Consider the following 25506-nt stretch of genomic DNA (forward strand, 5'->3'; position numbering starts at 1 on the left):
GATTTCTGATGCAGTAGCCATAAGTTGGTGGAAATCTGTTCTGCAACTATTAAATGCAGCCTAATCACATGCTAATTATGTCTTTTCATCTCAATGACCAATACCTCTTTTGAATGCACAGGAGAGGGTCATTACCTTTCCATGCTATGTAGTTTTAGTCCGGTGTCTTAGAACCTGTCTGAATAATGTACAGCAAATAATTTCAAATTACCTCCAAGTCTAGAGAATAATACATCCTGAGCGTAAACATCAGATGTAATATCTCAGACGTTGTGGTGCCATCTATGTTACCCCCTTCTAACATGTGTGTCAGAATCTGTACAGATAAAGGCCTGTTTGACCTTGTTATGTTATTATACCATCTGAGCTTCTGAAGAGAGCATGTATGTCAAACTAGCATGTAACTGTCCTTTTAAGGACTTCTTGAGCTAATAAACATCAAAGCTTCAAGATCCTGCTTTGACGGCTGTTCTGAGGTTGGGACCCTACATCCAGTATCAACGCTCTGCCCGCTTCCCTGCAGCTCTGGCCAGTGTGATAGGCCAAGGAAAACCATCCACAGCAATCTAAAGGAAGAGGTCAGGGGTACCAGCCCAGGTGTCCAGCGAGGGGGTACACTAGCAGAAAGAGTTACTCAGAAGGACAGGTTTCTAGGTGCCGGTAAAGGAGCCTAGTGGTGACAGCAGAGCCCCTCTTACTGCATGTAGAGGGGCGCAAATCATCATCAGCTATTTATATAGTGCCACTAATTCCGCAGCGCTGTACAGAGAACTCATTCACATCAGTCCCTGCCCCATTGAAGCTTACTGTCTAATTTTCCTAACACACACACGCACACACACACACACACACACACACACACACACACACACACACACACACAGGCAGAGAGAGACTAAGGGCAATTTAAAAGCAGTCAATTAACCTACCAGTATGTGTTGGGAGTGTGGGAGGAAACCAAAGCACCTGGAGGAAACCCACGCAAACATGGGGAGAACATACAAACTCCACAAAGATAAGGCCATAGTCGGGAATTAAACTCATGACCCCAGAGCTATGAGGCAGAAGTGCTAACCGTAAGCCACCGTGCTGCCAATAGCATTTGGGATAAAGAAAGGGGATGGGGCAAGGCAAGCCCAGCAAGTCCCAAGCCCCACGGCAGGGTGGCATCCTGTCACAGATTTCTGGTGACAAGTGGTGGAATTACTCCAGGCGGCTTTTCGTGCACCAGAAAAAAGAGCTGAGTTATTCAGGAGAGGAATAACTGCAGCCAGGAGATGGTACAGGACGTCTCCATACGCCAAAGTGTCCAGGGCGGACCTTTAGACTCTGTGCAGCGAAGAGGGCATTGATATCAGGCATTCGCCAAACAGGGAGGAGATGAGAGCGGCGCTGAGAGAATGGCACCTACAGCATGGTACTTGGTTGGAGACAACTGATGGTGGCAGTGGCCAAGGCGGTGGCCCAGTTGAAAACCGGGAACAAGGTGAACTAGACCCCCAGAGAGCAGCGCCCTCTTCTCAACAAACCAGCAGAACTAGCACCTCTGACCTATGATGAGCACAAGGCAGCCAGGCTAAGGATTCAGCTGGTGGCCTTAGAGGACAAGGCAACTGCAGCTCAGCGGGCACAGGTCATCGAGGCATAGCGCCAAGAGGAAGGGCACCAGTCATGCAGCCCAGGGGATGCGCCCCCTAGCGGATCTGGATTATCATCTCTATATTTGAGGCCAGTGTTGGAAATATTGATGAGCACCTGCAAGTATTTGAAAGAACCTGCAGGCTACAAGCTGTACCCAGAGTGAAATGGCATTTGGTGCCCACATTGCAAGGACGAGCAGTGGAGGCCTACATTGGAGAGCACTTGGAGGACTGTGTGGACTAAGATATAGTAAAGAGGGCCCTCCTTAAACAGTACACTATTACCCCATACACCTATAGGGGTAAAAGTTCTGGGACCTTGCCAAGAACCTCCACGCCGCCCATGAGGAGTTTGCTAACCTGCTTTGGGAGCCTGCCAGGCAGAGTGGGGGTGCGGAGCTGGATTCAAGACCGTGTAAGTGGTAATATACTTAATGTGCCTGGACCAGTTTCACCGCCGCTGCGCACTGGAGGTGAAAGAATGGGTGCTGGACAGGAATCCAGCCATCTTGGAAGAAGGTACCCAGTTAGCGTATCATGATGTGACTGTTAGGCCCCATTGGCAGAAGCGAATAGGCAACCCCAAAGGACTGTACAATCTGGGAACACCCCTCTTCTACTCACCCCCAAAAGAAAGTATCCAACCATCTGTGTATCTCTCACCAGTCACCATCCTGTACTGCTCCTTGGAGTTATCAGAGACCACCAGAGCTCAGGCTAGAGAAGAATTGCTATGGCTGCTGGAAAACCGGTCACCTAAGGGCGAACTGTCCCACAGCCCCAGTACCCCAAACTCGTGCCCCTAATCCGAATCCCGGGGCCCATCAGACCTGCTTAACTGTTTGACCAAAGACCCCCAAATAACATGTGGAGGTACCTGCAGCCCATCCAAGTGGGACCCCTGCAGGGAGGACTTAGAGACTCTGGAGCCTCAATTACTGTTGTGAGTCCCCATCTTATTAATCCTGCTGCAGTATTGCAGGGTCGCACTGCCAAAGTTACTGTAGCAGATGGACTGGAGAAGGAAGTGCCTGTAGCAAGGGTGTATCTGGACTGGGGAGATGGCCAGGAGTTGCGAGATGTTGCTGTTGTGATGTGATGTGATATTGGGCAACAATGTTAGGGGTGGAATTGTGACCGCATTTCTCAAGTCTATAACCCGGAACCAAGCTTCCAGACTACACTCTTCAGGATCTACACCTGCACAGCCCAGCCCAGAGGAACAGACCACAGCTGCTAGACCACAGCCATCATCAGCAACCACAGCTTCAGCCAGCCCAAAGTTAGAGACTGCAGCTACTAGATCTTCAGGTACCAGCCAGCCGTTTGCCTCTGGAAAGACTACGTCCCCTAGCTATGCAGAGGATGTTGTCTCTTGCCAACCTGATCTTGTGGGGGTGCCTGGTGATGCTCCTGTCCCTAGCAGTATGCCAGCTCCAGCGGTGAGTACAGCTGACCACAGTGACCCCCCTTTGACTGACCCCACTTTGACTGACACTAGTGACCCCAACATAGACCCCACGGCAGCGTATCCTGACTTAGACGTTAGTGAGGGCCTCAGGGAAGAGTTCAGGACGGCTCAGCTCTATGATCCCTCGCTAGAAGGCATGAGGCGCCAGACTGGTGGCAGCCTTCCAGCGATGGAGGTAGGGAGTGTGTCCTGGTGTAAAGGGTTGCCGTATTGTGTAGCTAGGAAGATAGATGGGATAGACCAGCCAGGGATTAGGTTCAACTGGTGGTCCTGCAAAACTTTTTGCACCAATGTTAGTTGCCTGCAAAATCCCTATGGCTTTACACCAGGGAAGAGACCGAACACTGAAGCGCCTGATACAAACCTTTTTCTGCCCTGGAATGTCCGGATCTACTGTAAGTCCTGTGATGTGTGTCAGCGTCTCGGGAGCCCCAGTGCTCGTGCTCCCCTCAGGTCTTTGGCAATAATTGGGGAACATTTTCAGCAAGTGGATGTGGACATAGTAGGTCCCCTCCCTGTGCCCGGTAGATCGGGAAGAGGTACATCCTCAGAGTGGTGGATTACGTTACCCGGTATCCAGAGGCTGTAGCTCTGTCCTCCATAACTGCAGCAAAGTTAGCGGATGCGCTGCTAGGAGTATTCAGCAGAGTAGGGTTTCCTAGTGAGATCCTAACCGATCAAGGGACACAGTTCATGAGTGAACTGGTCCAGTGTCTCTGGTCAAAGTGCTGAGTACGGCCACTCAGTACTGCCCCCTACCATCCCCAGACTAACGAACTGTGCGAGCGGTTTTTTAAGCACTTTGAAGCATTTTGAAGCACATGCTACGGGCATTTGTAACTTCAGAGGGGGGGGGGACTGGTAACACTACCTGCCACACCTCCTGTTTGCTTATCAGGAGCTGCCACAGGAGTGTGCTGGTTTCTTCACCTTTGAGTTACTATATGGCCACAGAGTCCGGGCAGGGCCACCGAGAGGGGGGGGGGAGGGAGGGGTTTGGGGGACTAATTACCCTGCTGACCGGCGTTTTTTTTTAAAACCTAAATTTATTTTTCTCTTTTTTTTTTGTGGTCCCTGGGTGACAGGATCGGACTGGCTACGCCCTCTTCATTGGTGGTGAGAGTAGGGTACTAAAAAAAAATTTTTTAAAAAAAAACTTACCTCGTTGGTGCCCCTCCCCCTCCCTGCTCCGTTCACTCTGAATGTCGGGCGTGATATCATCACGTTGCGCCCAACATCCAGTGAGGAGCAGCGCAGAGAGAATCCAGCGAGCGAGAAGAGAAGAAGAGAAGAGATGAAAGAAGCCAATACAAAGGAAAGTAAAGGAACGGAGGCAAGGGGAGGAGAGCAGAAAGGCACAGACTGGTGAAGGGGAGGAGAGCAGAAAGGCACAGACTGGTGAAGGGGAGGAGAGCAGAAAGGCACAGCGTGGTGAAGGGGAGGAGAGCAGAAAGGCACAGACTGGTGAAGGGGAGGAGAGCAGAAAGGCACAGCGTGGTGAAGGGGAGGAGAGCAGAAAGGCACAGCGTGGTGAAGGGGAGGAGAGCAGAAAGGCACAGCGTGGTGATGATGAAGGTACAGTAATGTGTATGTGATGGCACAGGGGGCTTGTGGCAATAAAGTGTGTGTGAGGTAGGTGGTGTCTAATTAATGGGTGCTCTTTTGTTTGTGGGGTGATGGTGGGGCAATTTAATAGTGGGGACTACTAATTTAAGATGGGGTAGTTTGGGGGCTATAAATTGAAAGTGTCGGTGAGTTTGGGGAGAATGAGGTTTCTTTATTAAATGTGAATATAAATTATACAATAGCAGCGATGGTTGCGGGAAATAGGTATATTTATGAAATGTAAATACTTTTAGTTTATTGCTGAGGCTGTTTGGAGGGAGGAAATAAGTTTATTGATTACATGGGAATACTATTACTTTAATGTTGGGGTTGGTTGGAGGGATATAGATCTATTTATCAAACGGGAATGCTATTATTTTATTGTTGGGCTGGAGGAAGGCCTAAGTATTAATCATGGGTGCTATTGATTTAACACCGTGGCTTGTGGGAATTTTCTAAATGTGCCCATTTTTTTCCAAATAGGGCCCCCAACATTCCAGGATCCATACAAGCCGCAACTAAAGAAACCAGCAGCCACAGGTGGTGAAAGTGACAAGAACAGGTAGAGCAGGAGAGTGTGTGAAATGTTGTGATTCTGTGGGACAATCCTGAATTTTGGTGACTGTTCTGCCCAATGTAAGGGGCATGTCAAGACTGTGTACTCTTTATATACATACTGCATTCTTTATATACTACACTTTAGTGCTAGATAACCTTTGTGGGCTTACCACAGCCCTTCTAATGGTTTGGTTACGTCTCTCTAGTGGCTGGCACACCCCCTCTGGTGGTTTGGTTACGCCTCTCGAATGGCTGGCCACACCCCCTCTTGGTTACACCTCTCTAGTGGCTGACCACACCCCCTCTGGTGGTTTGGTTATGCCTCTCTAGTGACTTGCCACACCTCCTCTGGTGGTATGGTTACGCCTCTCTAGTGACTGGCCACACCTCCTCTGGTGGTTTGGTTACGCCTCTCTAGTGGTTGGCCACACCCCCTCTGGTGGTTTGGTTACGCCTCTCTAGTGACTGGCCACATCCCCTCTGGTGGTTTGGTTACACCTCTCTAGTGGCTGGCCACACCCCCTCTGGTGGTTTGGTTACGCCTCTCTAGTGACTGGCCACATCCCCTCTGGTGGTTTGGTTACACCTTTCTAGTGGCTGGCCACACCCCTCTGGTGGTTTGGTTACGCCTCTCTAGTGGCTGGCACACCCCCTCTGGTGGTTTGGTTACGCCTCTCTAGTGACTGGCCCCACCCCCTCTGGTGGGCCTCTACCACTGTATTCCCCCTGTGGGCCCTTCATGCCCTAGTGCGACACTGCACTTATGTGTATCAGAATGTGAATTGTGGGCACTTATGTGAGGCATAAAATGAATTGAGAGCATTACTGTGGTATAATATGAGCTGGGGACCCTACTATGTGGTATGTTATGAATTGTAGGCAGGAGTATTTACCACAGTATTAACTGGGCCTGTACTATGAGGCATGATATGATTTGCGGGCACAACTATGAGGCACTATGTGGTCACTGTGCCGCTGTCCTGAAAGTCAGGACTGCTGGGACACTTGTCACGCTCCGGCGAGCGGGCACTGCACCCTTGTGCCAATGCTGTACACAATAATGCAGGTTTTTTTCTGTAAGAGGGTGGCCTAGCGCTTTTCACCTGCTAACCACGCCCCAATGGTGCAAGCCACGCCCCCAATTGTGTGACCACACCCACCCCCACGGTGTGTGGCACAAAATTAATTGCCATGCTAAACTATAAGGGGGGCCCCATGAAGTTGCTGTTGCAGGACCCTGAATTCCTCTTGGCAGCCCTGAGCCCTGAGTCCGTGGACGTCTTGACCTGTTCCGGGACTCTTGGGATGAGGAGATACCAACCCAGGATGTCTGTGTGGTGGAGAATGTATTAAAGCTCAGAGATTGGTTAGAGAATCTAATGAGGCTCGCACAGGCTGACCTAGCGGAAGCACAGTCCAAGCAGAAGACTTGGTATGATCAGGGTGCATGCGTCAGAGTGTTGGAGGAGGGCAGAAGGTCTTTGTTCTGTTGCCCACGCTTCAGAAAAAGCTTCAGGCTACCTGGGCTGGACCGTACACGGTCTCAAAATGCTTAAGTGACATCACCTACATGGTGTCAATTGATAGCGACGGTAGGTGGCAACGGACTTACCACGAGGGACGAATTAAGAGTCAGGATGGGCCTCGAAGTCTGCTCAGGTGGATGCAACCCCCAGAGGGATGGGGGTCTAACGGAAAGAGAGGTTTTCACCAGGGATTCCAACAAGGGAACATGGGCTTAGTGGCTCTCTAACCGTAAGTCGGTGTCCTCTAAGGGGGGGGGGGGGCGAAGAGCGAGACTAGATGAATGGGTAGGAGATAAATGTTGCAATAAGGATATGTCAGAGTGCTGGAGACGGGTTCAATATAAATGGTAGTTCAGGATTATAAGAGAGGGCAACAGTCTGCAGAGTGGCAGCAGCGTTTTGACTGCGATAGTAACATAAGTTTACACAGGAGAGTAATAGACTGCAGGGTGGTGAAGCGCTGAGGTCCTGATGAGCGGAGCAGGATCAGAGCAGATGCGGAACGATCTGCAGAGTAGCGGCAACGTCCTGGCTGCGGAGGTGATACAGGTATACAGAGGAGAGCAATAGACTGCAGGGTGACTGCTGAATCCAGAGTACAACGAGGTGGAAGCAATAAACAGGAGCCAGAGGAGGAGACGACCTAACAGGTAAGGAGACCTGAAGATCTGCACCTTAGTAAGCAGTCAGGTGCTTTAAATAGACAGAGCTGACAGGCAATTAGCTAATCAAGTGAACGCAGGGAGTTTTGAAAAGACCAGGTGTCCGTATGCTCAGTTCAGACCAGCAAGTGAATGCAGGGAGTGAGAATGGGAAACAGGTAAGAACAGTGACCAGAATGCAAGGTTAGCTGCTTTAATGTGTGACAGAGCTTGTGGAGTCGGTAGCTGCAGTTTTCTGCTTACCGACTAAGGAACCAGGAAGAGAGACACTACCTGACCTCCCCGCAGATGCCAGAGGTGAAGGTGGTGTAGAATAAGCAGTTGAGTGCCCACAAGAGGGAGCAGCTTGAGGCAGTGTTGTGGCGCTTTGCGCCTTAGTTTTGTAGGAAGCCTGGCCAGACTTCCTTGGTGATGCACCATGTGGTGAGCATAGGCCAATTAGGCATCCCGCTTATCGGGTCTCACCAGAGGCCAAGGAGTGTAAATGGAGGGAGGTGTAGATGTTTGAGTTTGGTGTGATCCAGCCACCACACAGTCCCTGGGTGTCCTCCATTGTATTGGTTCCCAAGAAGGACAAGACAACGCGGTTTTGCATAGACTACCACCAGTTGGACCATTTGATTGTGTCTGATGCCTATCCCCTGTCCCACAATGACGCTGTTAGACAAATTAAGTGGATCATATTATATTTCAACCTTTGACTTGAGTAAGGGATATTTACAGATACCACAGACTCCAGAGGTTCAAGAACGGTCGGCGTTCATCACCCCATTTGGCCTGTTTGAGTTTAAGTCCATACTGTCTGGGATAAAGAATGTGCCAACCACCATCCAGCATGAGTCAATAAACATTACTGCTTATGGATCCTGCTTTGACGCCTACTTACCTGCTGTAATTTATATGAACTACAGAGTAGACCAAATCTAGTCTGTTATCCAGCATCTAGTTCCGAGGATAGAGACCTGAAAGACATAGGGTCGAAACGCGTTGGTCTGAAAATATGGGACCACCTTCACAGAGTTGGTGATATCGCTACAGGAAGGAGACAGACAATACTGCCATACTACAGGCTGTTTGTTCCACCGAACTCTGACTTGAGTACAATTGGGGGAATCTATGAGAGGACGGATTCGTGTGTGAAGTATCGGTGGTGATTCCGATTTGAATTTAAGAGGAAATTACACAGAGAACGCGGGTGTGATACATTAAGATGTCCGTGTCCTGTTATCTCAAATCCATTTCTGTAAGTGCCCAACACGGTGCCATAATACTCTGATCGGTGCACATCACGTTTTCTATCCCTTCATGATAAACCTTATGGCTATAAGGACGGGGTTTGAGCTCACTAATTCCCAATACTTGGAGTGTAGCTTTGTGGTTTCCACAGGGTGTATTTGACATGTGGGAAGGTATGTTGTCCTGATACTTGTTTGTTTTTATATTTGAGGACATTTTCACTTGTGGATCTCTGTCTGCAAAAGCATTGTTATCTGATTCCAGCATCCACAGAGAATAATCTGAAGATTTGATGACACATATTTGAGTGACATTAATTAGAATTATTGAGAGGACTAATTGATACTCCAATATTGTATTTTGGACGTTTCATTTTATATACCTGTATGTGCAAGAGATTATCGCCATTTATTATTCTATACTTATTTTGTATGTTATGCTAAGGGAAAGGTGGAACTTATTCTAGTGTAAATAACAGCAGCCGTTCTATTGTACGCGGACAGTCTTTTTCAATTTGTTTGTTATTTATACTCAGCAAGCAACACTGGCTCCCTAATTGTCGCTCTGGTTCCAATTTCCTCGATATAAGTGCCAGCAAGGCAGCGATCAAGCAGAAAAGTCACCCCGTTTTCAGCGGGCACACACAAGAGTATAGACCAGCAGAGATGAAGAAAGTCCGTCATTCCAGCAGGAACTGTAAACCCAATCCATATCTGTCAAACCAAATTACCTTCAGTGTTCTGCTCTAGTTCACACGCTGTTGGGTACTGGGTATCAAGATGTAGCTTCACCCCTGGTAGCTCAAATATCTTGTCCTCATCTCCTGGAAGCCTTTTCAGCACTCTGCTTCTGCTTTTTGTCCACCGAGTCCCCCTGCTGAAGCTGGCTCCCTGAGGTCCAGATGTAATGGTTACACACAATGGTTCTCATTGTTGTTGTAAGAGGCTGTAATTATTCCAGAGTAGTGGCTTCTGTTGTGTGGAGAACAGGGTGGGACAACTGGTGCCGTTGTAGGGAGTACAGAAGGAGACAAATGGACCTGTTGTAGGGAGTACAGAAGGGGACAACTGGAGCTGTTGTAGGGAGTACGGAAGGAGACAACTGAAGCCGTGGTAGAGAGTACAGAAGGAGACAAATGGAGCCGTTGTAATGAGAATAAAGTGGGGCAACTAGAGCCATTGTAATGAGAATAAAGTGGGGGACAAATGGAGCAACTGTGATGAGAAAAAAGTGGGACAAGTGGAGTCGTAAGGAGAATAAAGTGCCAAACTGAGATGGGAACTGTAGTAGCCCTGTTTCTTTGAATCCCTAATGAAGCTGAAGCAATATAAATATGAAGTGGTGAACATGGCTATGGTTCTAGCACAATGAGAGACAGATAACACTTATGAGTGGGCCAAGGACTTGGCAGATGAATGGATGGAATGTTAATCTCTTGTGGGATCTGAAATTAAAGGTGTAAGCGTCTGCGTTCAGAGCAAAGGCCATGAGCTTGAGAAGGAGAATATAATAGTCTCATGGACAAATATTGGAATAAGATGTCATCCAACTTGGAAACTTCTGTTATGTAGTCCTTCCCCAGCAGAACTATTACTGTTGACACATGTTGGGGAAGACATATGAAGGTCTGAAGCTACTGTTCCATTGCTTACCTCAAGAACTTCTCTTGAAACACCTCTTGTATATTGATAGTTTCTCCATTCCGTGGATAATAAAACTGACTGGAATGGTTGAATGTCATTGTGTTCACTACTAGGCAGTACCTGTCATTCCTCCTATTGGAGCCAATACAAATAAAAGACCTTGAAAATTGGTTCCTAAGGTTCCTCTGCTTAAGCTTCATCTTAGAAGGTACAATAGAGAATTTAGGTAAATTTTGGGGTTAAGAGCTGCTATAAAATGTATCATGTAACCTTCTGCAGACTTCAAGGGTCTTGAATGTCCTTGAACTACTCCTGATAAAAACACAAAGATAGAAACAATGCCCCATTCTCAATCATTAGATTCCACATGGGTCTGGTGACTATGGCCAAGAGGACATTAATCAATGTTTGACACAACAACTGCTTAAGTAAAGCCACAGTGTTGTATGGATAAGTCTGCTAGAAGGAAGTAGTCGGACGGGTGGACTAAATTAGGCTTGTTAGGAAGGTAGCGATGGTGTAATGATGCTAAGATAAATTGGCATTAAGAACCTATAGTTGCCTCTAGTAGAATCTAGAAATAGCCATATCTGATGGAAAATGATATCAAGTATTAAGGGCACTATATGCTCCTCTCGGTAGTCTTAATACAAAGAACGAACTGACAGAGACCACAAAGAAAGACATGCAAAAATTACACGCTCTGTTAATTCCATTTTTGAGGCTAAAAATGTAAAACTCACACCTTGGGGTGGCTGCTGCAGCTAAAATAAATAAGCCACTAACTAGGTGTTGGTAGAGAGAGTATTCAATAAGAGTGAGCGAAGGTTACATACAAAATTAAGAGCAGACTCAGAAAGAGCAAGAAGCAGAGAGTTACCAAGAGCCGGGTAAAATCTTTGCTTCCAAAGTGACATCTGAAATGCATCAATGTCTACCTAGGATACCTGCATTCATGGGGTATGCTGGACTTACGTGTGCACCCCACGAATCGTCTCTCCAGTGCAGTGCGGCATAGCACAGTTACCTGGCACAAATGGACTTATATCCATCCCTAAATCAGGCCCTTAGTACCTAATACTCATGTGGAAATATAAAAAGCGATTCTCTCTAACTACGATGAGGTGAAGGAAATCATTGGCTGACACCTTGAGATGTGCTAGAAACTAAACAGAGGATCATTATAGTTTATTCTTGACGGTGATAATCTTTCCTTTGTGGGAGTTGAAAATGACCCCCAGAAATTCAACCCTAGGAGGTCGAGGAGAGCTCTTCTTGAAGTTTGCCAACATGCCAGATCTCTGGAGATCCTGAGTGCATGTCCTGCAGAGCAGGCTCGTGTTCTGGTGCTCGGAGTAGGATATTGTTCAGGAGAGAGGAGCTGCTACGGTGGACAGGAATTTTGTACAAATTTTTGGTGCGGTAGAGACAGAAACGTTACTCTCAAATATTTTTACTTTGAATAATAAAAGTAAGATTAGACCATGTATTAGAAACGTACACTTAGTTGAACTATGATTATTGGATTATAAACCTGTAAAATGTATTCAGCAACACCTGTATTGTTATTACCTGCTGTTATAAATAAAAAGCTTTTTTTAAAAAAATGTTTTCAGCAACTTGACGCATTCATTGCGGTAATCTATGTGTAGTTTGGTAGTTTAGAGCCATTTTTACTATTAGATTTGTGATTGCTGATATCAGTGATCAGTGCTAGATCTTCGTGAGCTCTGTAGAATTTTCTGAATTTCTGCATAAAAGTGACATTAAATGTGTTCAGATCTTCATCCAAGTCATAAAAATAGATAGACAGCCCAATAAATGAAACACACAAATGATTGTACTTTTTCATTCATCGATCAAAGTTATCCAGAAATTTTCATGAAAAAGTGTGTGAACCTCGAGGATTATTGGGCCAGCGAAGGGGATAAATAGTGTGGAGTGTCAATCAATGGGATGAGAAGCAGGTATGAGTTTGGATGGCTCTACCCTCTTTAAAACAACCCATACACCTGAGTCCTCACATCCAAAGTCTGGTCTTCACCACGCCACCTTCAAAGGAGATTTCACAGGACCTCAGAGAGTTCTCGATGCTCATCAACCTGGAAAACGTTACAAAACGATTTCTAAAGACTTTGGGGTTAGGCTTCACCAATCGACCGTCAGGTAGATAGTGTACAAGTGTAGAAAATTCAACAGCATTGTTACCCTCCCCAAGGACTGGTCATCCAAAAAAAAGTAAAACTTGCTGAAGAGGATGTACAAAATAATAAATTATCTAAAGAAGATGATGCAGAAGGTATTGGAATGCATGGACGTAGATCGTGAATGGCCTATTTGGAATAATTCAGCCCTTTCAGAGTTCGGTAAACTGGCCATTCTGGCATGACTTCCCTTGGGCAACTCTACACAAATTTAATTTTCAAATATTTTGTGCAGTTACAAATAGATTTCCCTCAGCTGTACTGCTTATTGTTTAACTACTAGTTGAGACACGCATTAGTATCCCAGTTCGGGGGCCCTGCCCCCCTCTTAAGCTTCTCCGATGACAAATGGGTTCCAGTAAGGCTATTTCGATGCTCTACGTTAACATTCTCCCCCTCCTGAACACTGACCATCTAAAAGAGACTAAAAGATGGGTGGGAGGTGGATTTGGGACCTTTAGACAATGAAGATTGGAAAGTCCTGTTGGGGTGTGCGTGAGGCCATCCTCTGCACTCAATACAGACAGGTTGATAGAGTGTCTGCTCCACTTCTGGGCTCTACTGGATGGAGGCCAGGACCAACTCCACTTGTCCTAAATTTGAGAAATTCCTCTGCTAATACCTGCCACCTGCTCTGGAGTTGTCCTTTGGTCAAGCGCTTTTGGTTATAGGTGGTGGCTTGTGTTTGAAACACAAATCTAGACTTGATCTCCTACATAGTAAGAGTACAACCCACTATGTTATGAATGTTTTTGCATTGGCCAAGGTAATCATTGCCAGGACATGGATAGTGCCCAAGGGACCTAGCTTCAGCCTTGGTCAATGAGGCTGTGGAATATGAGTGTTTTACCGAACAATCCCGAAACTCTAAGGGGTATATTTACTAAACGGCAGGTTTGAAGAAGTGGAGATGTTGCCTATAGCATCAAATCATATTATAGCTGTCATCTATTTGGTGCATTCTACAAAATGAAAGCTAGAATCTGATTGGTTGCTATAGACAACATCCCCACTTTTTCAAACCCTCAGTTTAGTAAATCTAGCCCTAAGTCTAAATATTTTAAGGTCTGCTCTGCGATCTTTGGCAGAGGACTTTCATTCTGTCCGAATACCTTCTTGGGGAGCAGGCTGTGAATCCCAAACTAACTGTGGTCCTGTGTCAGACTTGTTTTATAGGTACTTTGGCATATGTACGCTGACTTCCTATGGAAATCTGGGATGCGGGACTAATGACGTGACAAGCGCATGGGACCCTCCCTCATTGTGGCAGCTGTTCCCCTCTCTACATTGGCTGGGGACCACCTACATTGAGCGTTTAGCTAACATAGCTAGTCTGAGCTGGTCTTATAGGATCATACCACACCACGTATCTACTGGGTAATTAGGTTTAGTTAGAAGAGGGAATTTATTTTAGTTAGCTTTGCCTAGGAAGCTTTCCTTGTGTGTTGTACAAAATTCAAATAAAAATATTGGATTTAAAAAAAGAACTGCTCCATCATCACGTCTGTATCCCAAGTAATGGATAAATTGCATTAGTTTAGACTTCTTAAGTATGGGCTGTAGGCAAGAGGTCCCAGTACTTGACCCCACATCTGCACTGTACATAGGTTAGTGCTTTCTAGATGCCCTCATTTAGCAGAGACCTGGAGGACAGGCAAGTCGTCCTTAGAAGAAAATGACTCAATTTTGGTTGTGTTTGGATATGAGCTTTTCTTTGCTGAGGCCCAATTGATGGACTTTACAGGCAGATGAAGGCACCTCAGCACGTGAGCTAGACTTGAAAACTCAATTTTCATCAAGTGAGAATGTCTTGCCTGGCCTGCTATTAAAAGGTCCGATTCTCTTAACTGGAATGTCGCTTTATTTCATATGACCAGAAGCCGTCCTTCAAAATTTGAAACCAGAGTATCCAGGATAGAAACTTGGAATTTCTCGCTTTTTAAATGGTCTGTACATTATTTTGCTTACTGTATCTTGGTCTACCATCTCAACAAACTTTATTTTCCTACTTATGTGTTTTATATCTTGTTGTTCAAAATATAAAGACCTATTTTGATGGCCCAAGTGTGATGTAGAAAAGGTTCCTCTTGAAGACTCTATGTTCAATCTAAATTCAGACCTCAGAACAGTTATTACAAGTGGCTAAGGCCACACTAAGAATGAAATTGAGCCTTTAACAGATGCACAGGGCTCATGGCTAGTGAAGACCCTGGAACCAGCTCCAGGAAAACCAAAGTCTGACGAGTTGGCCCAACTCTGCCAACTTATCTAAGACATTTGTGCCATCAAAATGGTTCTTAAAACGTACAAGGTGTTTCCACAGGTCACACATGGGAGAGGCCGGTACTGATTCACCTCTAGCAGCTATAAATTAACCTGGAGCCAATTACACTGAAACAAACAACATTACAAACACCTCATATTTATAAGTATTTTCTGGGTTCAATAAAACACACGGGATAGATTGATCCGCACAAAGAAGCTCTTTATTAATCATAGTGGTAGCTGCTCCATCATCTAGAGGCCAATAACAACAGCGGCATCCTGTGGTGAAATGATGAATACGGTATAACTCACTATTAGCATTATCACGCAGTAAAACATGTCCCAGAAGCAAACGAGAAACATTCTTTCAGTAATGCCACCATATAAGGTCTCTCACCAACGACAGCTTTGTACTACATATGTCCGTGGTTCTGGCTGCTGATTGGTTAGTTTGAGCTTGATTTGGTCGGTGACATTTTGGACAACTGCCTCAATAGCTTCCGGCCCTGGGTCATTGGTGCTGGAATTAACAGGCCGGAAGCAGTTTCTAGGAAGACATTTCACTACAGGGATAAGAGATTCAAGGGGACATTATAGAAAACTGGTGCTAAAACAAGGCAGTATAACCCATAGCAACCAGATGTCTTCATTAGCATTTCTAAACTATTAGAAGACGACAGTTAAGCAGAATGGTTGTTACGGATTATAACACCTTTTTGCAGGTACACAAGGTATCGGAAACATACTTTTTTTGAACAAGTCATTGAGCACTTTCCGCAGGGTCCTGTGACGGGATAAACATATTTATAGGATTGAACCAACTCAATGTTGTAGCTGCACATCGAGGAGGTGCGGTGAATAGAATATAAGGTTTCAATACGGTGCATGGGGGGGTGAGACCCCCCATTCTGGTGGCGTGTGACACATGCCACTCAACTGACGGTTCTGCACATGTAAAACAAATTCTGTTCACTTCAACCTTTTAATACTGAAAAGAAGGCAAAAAAAAATCATCACAAGTGGAGAAAACTGAAGGAACTCAACAGGCAAAAAGAACAGCAGATTGTGAATGTGTGATATCCACAGACTGTCTGTATTACATGTAAACATCCGCTTCCACATGTAATACAGACATGAACCAGGCTATGTATACACAGATATAGCAGTATATAAACATCTGTATGTTGTGGATACATATATGCAGGATACGATAAGACCTGTGTAGCACAGATCAGCACATTACACCGTGCAGGGTGCTCTTATTAGTGGAAGTGTCCTGCACATATGTATATACACATTATATATACACACGTTATACATTCAGCACAATATACTTGTAAGCCATACAAGACGTATAACCCCCACTTATATACATACAGCGAGAACAGGGCGTCGCTGCATACACCCCCAAACCAGGGCACCAACTATATACACTCCCCAGTGCCCTCTATCGGTGGGGGAGACCAGGGGCAGCTGTGTTTTGCTGGATACCAGCTTCTGCCCTAATACATTCTTGTGGTTAAGATACACATGAAAACCCAAGCAAAAACCAGTCTATTGTTTTGTTGTTTTAGGCATAAACCAGCCACATTTAGGCAAATTAGCGTTTTTTTTTGTTTTCCTGTTGCTGTTCTATGTACACAGTATATTTCCGTGAAGTTTGCAGGGTTCAGTGGAGAGGACATCCCCCCCACCAGGCAACAACGTCCAGCGGCCTGGTCAGAAATAAACACTGCTTTACTGGAGCACCTCCGTGAAGGGTTTGTGTATTGGCGGTTCTCGTCGGGCACAAATCTCTTTACAGGCCAAACCCTTTAGCTTGGTAGGAGGTCGCGCTCCGCTAGTTTTGAGAAGGTCATTTTATAAGACTGCTTTCCCGGAGCAACTGCTGGAGACGCTCTCAAAATAGGTTCATAACGCTGGTCCCCAATTGTCCTTAGTAGGCGACGGCGTAGACTTGGGCGGTGTAGAGCTGTGGTGTCAACATTAAGGCAACGGCACCATACACATCCCAAAAAAACGTCCTTTCCCCTCTCTCTCTTTTTTCCCCACCTCTCTGGGCCCCTCAAGAATATCTGGTTAATCCTTGAGACGTATCCGAAGGGTCCACTGTCCCATCTCATCAGCCATTTGTCCACTTGAGGACATTTGTAAACAAAAGCAGAATAAAAACATTAACCAGAGGAAAAAAACAAAACAAAAAAAAACCCAAAAAACAACAAAACACAACATAAACAATTCCGCAATTCCGGGAAACAGGATTAAGAACAGGTACCATATATCCCTTTGTTTAAAAAAAACAAAATAAAAACAAAATGAACCAAAAGCAACGTAGACACGGAAGGCGAGGTGCAAATGTCCACATAAACATCCACTGAAAGGCCCGGAACAGAGGCGGCCGGGTGCCTACTAGTCCTGGCACTCCGCCATAATGACTGTGGTATGAGATCCTTCATGGGCCTCCGATATATGACAAGCAAGTGCATCCTTTTACAAGAGGGGGCGGAAAAAAAAACAAACAAACGCAACAAACAATTTTAACAGTTCAAAGGGGAATTTTTTCTTCTTTTTTTTCTGCCATTTTAGTAACAAAACAAAAATCACAACATTTTATATCTGTGCAAAAAATAACCGTTAAAAATGCAGAATCCCCCCCTCCCCAAATTGCTAAGTGCATTCTTCAAGTTTTGATGGATAACTCCCCCTCGACCCTCCCCAACACAATAGGGAACTCAAAGCAAGAGCATTGTCATTTTGCAGAAAGCGCAGAAAACTTACTACTTTTTTTTTTGTTTAAATCTTTTTAAATTTTTTTTTTCTTTTCTGTTTTTTTCTAAACAAAATAGATTTTTCAAAAAAAATTTGAGGAAAAAAGTGTTTTTGGCTGTATTTTTTTCCCAAAATATTTTTTTTTTCTTTTTTAACAGAGATCCGTTGCCGGAATACTTCACTTTTTGATACAAAAGAGAAAAAAAAAAACTAATAAAAAAAAAAAATTCAGAAACTGTCAAGTTAAAAAAAAATTAAAATAATGAAGGATTAAAGAAAAAACAAAAATGTTATACTAGTAATAAACAGTCAAAGTCAATAAATCCAGTTTTTCCTCTCCTTTTCGGGTGTTTTTTTTTTCTCCGTTTTTATTTTTAGTTTAAAAAAAAAAAAAAAAAAAATTATAAGGAATTCAGATTTTTGATCAGTTTCTGTAAAGTGCATTTTTTTTTTAAGGTGCTTTAAAATGAGTGCATTATGTTTAGGGGAGTGGGGGGAGGTAACAGGGTGTAAGCTCCCCCCTCCTCCCTGGCTCTGGCGGGGTAACACCCACCCCCTCCTCTCCCAGTCTCTGCCCCTCCTCCTGCAGAGGAAGGGGTAAAGTTTGCAGTGCAGTATTGCCGCAGGAAATGCGGCGGGTGAAGTAAAGATGGCGTCAGAGGGAAGAGACACGCCTCAGTAGTCGTCAATAGCTTCCATCTCATTCGGGGAGCCGTGCAAGGAGTAACCTGAATATAAAAAACATTACAATTAAATCAGTTCCTAACAATTACGGTACAATAAACCTTTCCAATCGCCGAGAGCCAATAAACACAGCGGGCAGTGCGGGGGCAGTAAGGCAGACAGTGGGAATACCTACCCAGTATGCTGGGATCAGAGTGTAACATCTGAATCCGCCTCTTTATCTTGCTGCTCTGTACATCGTATCCGCTGCTTTGCTTGGCATTCTGGGATGACTGAAACATCGAGGGATTCAGCCAGGCAGCTTCCTGCGGCAGAATGGAGGTGGAGAGAGAGAGAACGACGATACCGATCAGGCACATTAACAACAGCTTCAGTACAATTCAACATATAGGCAAATTGAAGACTGAATAATACATTTTTGGGATACAGTTGTAACTAAAATATTTCGACTAAAAGCATTTATTGTAGTTGCGGAACTTATATGGCTGTAGAGAAAGGGTGGAAGCCGACATTTACCATTAGCTTATAGGCGCTGTCACACGATACCTGCTGTCGCTGGCTGGCTTTGTACTTTGCTCTTCGTTCTAAAAACTGTTTAGCAAATTCTTTGGCTTCAAGTGTTTCCCCAAGACAGGAACGGATATAATCGTGGACGTCGTACGGAGACTCCAGCTCCTTTAGAAAGGCCACTAACGTGGGAACTGAGGGGGAGAGAAGACAGAAGGTCATGGCAGGGAGGGGGGGGGAGAGAGAGAGAGAAGACAGAAGGTCATGGCAGGGAGGAGGGGGGGGGGAGAGAGAGAAGACAGAAGGTCATGGCAGGGAGGGGGGGGAGAGAGAGAGAGAGAGAGAAGACAGAAGGTCATGGCAGGGAGGGGGGGAGAGAGAGAAGACAGAAGGTCATGGCAGGGAGGAGGGGGGGGGGGGAGAGAGAAGACAGAAGGTCATGGCAGGGAGGGGGGGGAGAGAGAGAGAGAGAGAAGACAGAAGGTCATGGCAGGGAGGGGGGAGAGAGAGAAGACAGAAGGTCATGGCAGGGAGGGGGGGAGAGAGAAGACAGAAGGTCATGGCAGGGAGGGGGAGAGAGAGAGAAGACAGAAGGTCATGGCAGGGAGGGGGAGAGAGAGAGAAGACAGAAGGTCATGGCAGGGAGGGGGGGAGAGAGAGAAGACAGAAGGTCATGGCAGGGAGGGGGGGAGAGAAGACAGAAGGTAATGGCAGGGAGGGGGGGAGAGAGAGAAGACAGAAGGTAATGGCAGGGAGGGGGGGGGGGAGAGAAGACAGAAGGTCATGGCAGGGAGGGGGAAAGAGAGAGAAGACAGAAGGTCATGGCAGGGAGGGGGAAAGAGAGAGAAGACAGAAGGTCATGGCAGGGAGGGGGGGAGAGAGAAGACAGAAGGTCATGGCAGGGAGGGGGGAGAGAGAAGACAGAAGGTCATGGCAGGGAGGGGGAGAGAGAGAGAAGACAGAAGGTCATGGCAGGGAGGGGGGGAGAGAGAAGACAGAAGGTCATGGCAGGGAGGAGGGGAGAGACAGCAGCAACAGTACAGAAACCTCACCGTCCAGGTTATTCGATGTATTGAGGATGTGTAACATTTGTTCGCACCACTGAGTAAACCCATCTGACGGTTTAATTCCCTGCAGTAGTTTCAGGAGCTTCTCCTCGTCGTCCGTTTTTTTTGCGTCGGGCAGATGCCGTGTAGGAATCCCTGAGATATGAGAGAAAGGGGCAGCAGATGAGAGGTGAGCAAGATTAATGTGGACACTGACCTAAAGTGCCTTAGGTGAACAATGAGCAGACAGAGGAATAAATGTGTAGATGTGGTGAGAGCAATATACAATCTGGAAGGGGCACTCACGTCAGCGATGGGCTACTTCTGCTGTTTCTTAGGCCCCTGCTGCTCGCCCCAGATTTGACACTTTCTTCCCAGGGGCTTTTCTCCAGCCCGCCCCACAGAGAGCTCGAGTCAGACCCCCATTGGGAGGGAATGATTGCAGAACCAGACATCCCCAGACCTCCATGCTGAAAGTGAGAAGGTTGATGAGACGATGTCTACAACACAATTATATTACCCATAACAGCTTCAACTTACTACCCCTACATTACCCACCATCTATAACCCCCACCTTTATCTGCTACACACCCCCCTGGCTGTTATACCCCTCATATAACATTCCATCACCGCTCAGCTGCTATGTCCTTACAACTCTGCAGACCCAATATAATACTTAGTCTCCAAATTATATCTGCAGGCAGTCACCATCCGCCATCCTACTTCCATCCCTCCTCATCACACATGGGGTCTCTCTAACCTGGCAGTCACCATCCACTATCCTACTTCCATCCCTCCTCATCACACATGGGGTCTCTCTAACCTGGCAGTCACCATCCGCCATCCTACTTCCATCCCTCCTCATCACACATGGGGTCTCTCTAACCTGGCAGTCACCATCCACTATCCTACTTCCATCCCTCCTCATCACACATGGGGTCTCTCTAACCTGGCAGTCACCATCCGCCTTCCTACTTCCATCCCTCCTCATCACACATGGGGTCTCTCTAACCTGGCAGTCACCATCCGCCGTCCTACTTCCATCTCTCCTCATCACACATGGGGTCTCTCTAACCTGGCAGTCACCATCCGCCATCCTACTTCCATCCCTCCTCATCACACATGGGGTCTCTCTAACCTGGCAGTCACCATCCGCCATCCTACTTCCATCCCTCCTCATCACACATGGGGTCTCTCTAACCTGGCAGTCACCATCCACTATCCTACTTCCATCCCTCCTCATCACACATGGGGTCTCTCTAACCTGGCAGTCACCATCCGCCGTCCTACTTCCATCCCTCCTCATCACACATGGGGTCTCTCTAACCTGGCAGTAACCATCCGCCGTCCTACTTCCATCCCTCCTCATCACACATGGGGTCTCTCTAACCTGGCAGTCACCATCCGCCATCCTACTTCCATCCCTCCTCATCACACATGGGGTCTCTCTAACCTGGCAGTAACCATCCGCCGTCCTACTTCCATCCCTCCTCATCACACATGGGGTCTCTCTAACCTGGCAGTCACCATCCGCCATCCTACTTCCATCCCTCCTCATCACACATGGGGTCTCTCTAACCTGGCAGTAACCATCCGCCATCCTACTTCCATCCCTCATCACACATGGGGTCTCTCTAACCTGGCAGTAACCATCCGCCATCCTACTTCCATCCCTCCTCATCACACATGGGGTCTCTCTAACCTGGCAGTCACCATCCGCCATCCTACTTCCATCCCTCCTCATCACACATGGGGTCTCTCTAACCTGGCAGTCACCATCCGCCATCCTACTTCCATCCCTCCTCATCACACATGGGGTCTCTCTAACCTGGCAGTCACCATCCGCCGTCCTACTTCCATCCCTCCTCATCACACATGGGGTCTCTCTAACCTGGCAGTCACCATCCGCCATCCTACTTACATCCCTCCTCATCACACATGGGGTCTCTCTAACCTGGCAGTCACCATCACTATCCTACTTCCATCCCTCCTCATCACACATGGGGTCTCTCTAACCTGGCAGTCACCATCCGCCGTCCTACTTCCATCCCTCATCACACATGGGGTCTCTCTAACCTGGCAGTCACCATCCGCCGTCCTACTTCCAACCCTCTTCTCTAAGCCCCACTCACCACTGTCCGAGCCGGCTGCGCTCTTTGTTTCAGCAGCTGCCCTCTCTCTCCTGCATCTCCAACATGGCTTTTAAAGAGACTCCCTTCCCGTGAGCTGCCCAGACAGACTGAGATGAGGAAGGTTGCCCACTTTGCTGGATAAGCTTCAGAAGCAGTTCTGTTGTTGGCGACACTGAAACAAAAGCAGAACGCAGGTGGTTAGCAAGGGTATAACTGGTAGGACGCCAGAAGGGCCAAAGACAGAAATTCACCTGCTTCCTCCTGTACATCTCCTCCTCCTGGTCTCTTCGCTTCTGCTCTTCCTGTCTTCGTTTCTCTTCTCTCCTCTTCCTTTCCTCTTCTCTCTCTTAGCCCTGAGTTCTGCATCTCTGCGTTCCTGCAACTGGGGTACAGAGGTAATTATGAACTATACACTGCTCCCCTCCCGCCACGCTCCACTCCATCCCCCGCTACAGCCCCCGCACGCGCCGCTCTGTCCACTACACCTGCACACCAGGCAGTTAGGGTTACCTTTTGTTGCAGTTGCAGCTGCTCCAATATTGGCCCCTGAGAGACAGCAGAGACTGGCAGGTCCCACAGAGCGGAGTCCCCACCTGGAAAGGAGAGAAATAACTTCACAGACAGCACCTTATAAAAGTACAAGACACATTCCGGCCACTATTGAGGTCAGGACAAAATTTCTCCCCTTCTGATTGCAGTCCTATCCGGCCACTGGGAGGGACAGGAGCCATAAATTTACTGGTTATGCCCGTGTGGAGCTGGCCTCAGCTGGCTCCATACAAGGAACTGGTTCCATGTGGACACTTGTGGCTTTTGCATGAAGTTGTCCTGTTCAGCAGCACAAGCTGGTAACGGGCATTTGTGAGACACAGAACAGACCCCACCCTCTGTAGACACGACATCTTCTGGATAGTAAGTCCACCATTGTCTATCCTGCCCGAGGATGCAGTTCATGAAAATAATAAGCCTGAACATATGGAGGAGCTGACAGCGGTCATCAGTCCTACTACCTCTTCTGCTATGGGTCGATCTTTGCCCTACATGGGTGACATGCAAGGTCCAGTCCATACGCTGGTGCTCCAGATACACATTGAAAGGACAGTGGATGACCCCAGGCTGCGAAGACACGGATCAAAGCACAGGAGAACATTCCCACTCCTTAGATAATGGTGAAGACCCCAGACACGCTCCCTCAGTCCTTTCTAGACTATTTACTCAAAGCTACGTTCAAACACGTGACATTACATAAGAATCATGGTGGAGCTTCAAATGGGCTGTAACCGCTGTTCGTATAAGATATTTCTTCATCGCTCTGGTTTATAGATACTGAACAGTTAAAATAATAGAACAAAGAAGTATATTGATTAGGTTCATATTACTACTCTGGGCAATTGGAAACAAACAAGAAGCCAGCACCAAATCATCCCTCCTAGAGCACAAATCCGAGCAGTCTTATAAATAACCATGTTTGGTCTTTAATACGGACAAGGGCGTTATCGTCCGGAGTTTTCCACGTGCTGGTTATGTTTAGGTGGTCACTTGGTTGGATGTACGACGCAGCTCAGAAGGGGGAAAAGTCTTCTTAAACTCAGGTGTGATGTCCTGCCGCACTCAACATGTGTTACCCTGTAGAAGCTCTCCTAGGGCCACTGAAGCTCACTAGCCCCTCTCTCCACTAGAGGGCATAGTCTCAGGAACGGGACTTACCTGCTGTCGTTGTATTTGAGGTATTAAGATCCCACAAGGATCCAGTGTCTGGCACAGAGAGAGATCTACTCATGGAGGGGGAGGAGGGAAGCGTCCGAACCTCTGAAGGATGAGAAATAAAGTTTCTGGTGAATAAACAAGCCCCCCCTATACTACTCCCCCAATTACCTAAGAGTTCTCCCCCCACCCACTAACAAACCCTCTCCTGGCACGCTGCCATCTCCCCCAATAGCTCCACTACTGCGGAGTAATGAGAGCACACAATGTGCGGGTACCTGGATTTTGAGGGATTCAGTTGCTGGAGGAACAGTGTCAGCTGCTGCTGCTGCTGGGGAGTCAGATCTCCAGATTTCTGCTGGGAGTACTGCTGTCTGCAGCCAGAGAAACAGGAGACCATATATTATCCCACTATAGGGGAGGGGGAGAGGCAGGCCAGGGCGCACGAGACAAGGGGGGTGGGGGGGGGGGGGGGGCAGACCAGGGCGCACGAGACAAGGGGGGTGGGGGGGGGCAGACCAGGGCGCACGAGACAAGGAGGGGGGGGGGGGGCAGACCAGGGCGCACGAGACAGGGGGGAGAGGCAGGCCAGTGTATACGAGAGAATATATAACTATATTACCTGCTAATAATCTGCAGAAGGTACTGATGTTGCCAGTTGCTGATACAGAGCTAATTCCTGCTGTTTCTTCAGACATTGCTGATCTATATTACCCTTCAATAAAAACCAAACATTATATAATTCGAATTGTGAAAAATATGCACAAATATATATAAAAATAAAGGATCACCAGCCATTAAGAGACAAAACCCCCAACTTTTCAAATCAATTTTACAAGTCCCACCCCGGTATTCCAAGGCCGAGAACCCTCCACAGAAAGTCATGCATCTCACCAGCAGGGGTGGCGGGGAGGGCCCCGGAGCGAAGGGTACCCGCCCCCCACATCTTGATGACTTCACCCAAGGGCTGAAATCCCTCGTCGCATCCTCTCTTGACCAACAGTGACATGGTAAAGTACCCGGCCTGGCACCACTCTGCATCTCCTGTGTGCTAAACGGACCTATGCGAGAAATACAGCTGAGAATACAGGATGTGCCCCCCCTACAAAATACCATGGGCCCATGAGAGACCCCCCCCCCCCCCAACCCAACGTAACCCGGTGCCAGAAGGAGGATAACAGACAGACCTTGGATCTCCCCCTGAGGGTCTTTGTAGAACCACTTCATGGCAGCCTCGTGGGAAAGGGGCAGAGCAGCAGCACTGTGAGAGCGGGAGGAGGAGAACCCATCCTCCTCTAGGGAAGAATCCTGCAGGGAGGCCACCAACTTCTCCGCTTCCTGAGAGACACAGAGGCCCAGAGTGAGAGAGAGAGAGAGAGAGAGAGACACAGAGGCCCAGAGTGAGAGAGTCAGAGAGAGAGAGAGAGACACAGAGGCCCAGAGTCAGAGAGTCAGAGAGAGAGAGAGAGACACAGAGGCCCAGAGTCAGAGAGTCAGAGAGAGAGAGAGACACAGAGGCCAGAGTCAGAGAGTCAGAGAGTCAGAGAGAGACACAGAGGCCCAGAGTCAGAGAGTCAGAGAGTCAGAGAGAGAGAGAGAGAGAGAGAGACACAGAGGCCCAGAGTCAGAGAGTCAGAGAGACACAGAGGCCCAGAGTCAGAGAGTCAGAGAGACACAGAGGCCCAGAGTCAGAGAGTCAGAGAGAGAGAGAGAGAGAGACACAGAGGCCCAGAGTCAGAGAGAGAGAGACACAGAGGCCCAGAGTCAGAGAGAGAGAGAGAGAGACACAGAGCCCAGAGTCAGAGAGAGAGAGAGAGAGAGAGACACAGAGGGCCCAGAGTCAGAGAGAGAGAA

The 25506-nt window shown here is 47.3% G+C and overlaps 2 protein-coding genes across 2 annotated transcripts in view; both read right to left on the reverse strand.

Moving 5' to 3' along the window:
• TFR2 (transferrin receptor 2) overlaps window positions 1-25506 on the reverse strand; it is a 156374-nt gene that overhangs the window by 120026 nt on the left and 10842 nt on the right. The window lies entirely within an intron of this gene.
• Window positions 15010-25506, reverse strand: part of GIGYF1 (GRB10 interacting GYF protein 1) — a 12037-nt gene continuing 1540 nt past the window's right edge. The window contains 20 exon segments of the mRNA XM_075204941.1: window positions 15010-18307; window positions 18439-18568; window positions 18780-18964; window positions 19823-19943; window positions 19945-19972; window positions 20123-20286; window positions 21949-21992; window positions 21995-22108; window positions 22111-22120; window positions 22200-22291; window positions 22294-22330; window positions 22459-22541; window positions 23656-23734; window positions 23736-23757; window positions 23931-24026; window positions 24275-24306; window positions 24308-24367; window positions 24547-24591; window positions 24593-24700; window positions 24826-24990. Of these exon segments, the coding sequence (XP_075061042.1) occupies window positions 18255-18307; window positions 18439-18568; window positions 18780-18964; window positions 19823-19943; window positions 19945-19972; window positions 20123-20286; window positions 21949-21992; window positions 21995-22108; window positions 22111-22120; window positions 22200-22291; window positions 22294-22330; window positions 22459-22541; window positions 23656-23734; window positions 23736-23757; window positions 23931-24026; window positions 24275-24306; window positions 24308-24367; window positions 24547-24591; window positions 24593-24700; window positions 24826-24990 (1668 nt within the window). The 3' untranslated portion in view covers window positions 15010-18254.

Source organism: Mixophyes fleayi, chromosome 4, assembly GCF_038048845.1.
Source record: "Mixophyes fleayi isolate aMixFle1 chromosome 4, aMixFle1.hap1, whole genome shotgun sequence".
Lineage (NCBI taxonomy): Eukaryota > Metazoa > Chordata > Amphibia > Anura > Limnodynastidae > Mixophyes > Mixophyes fleayi.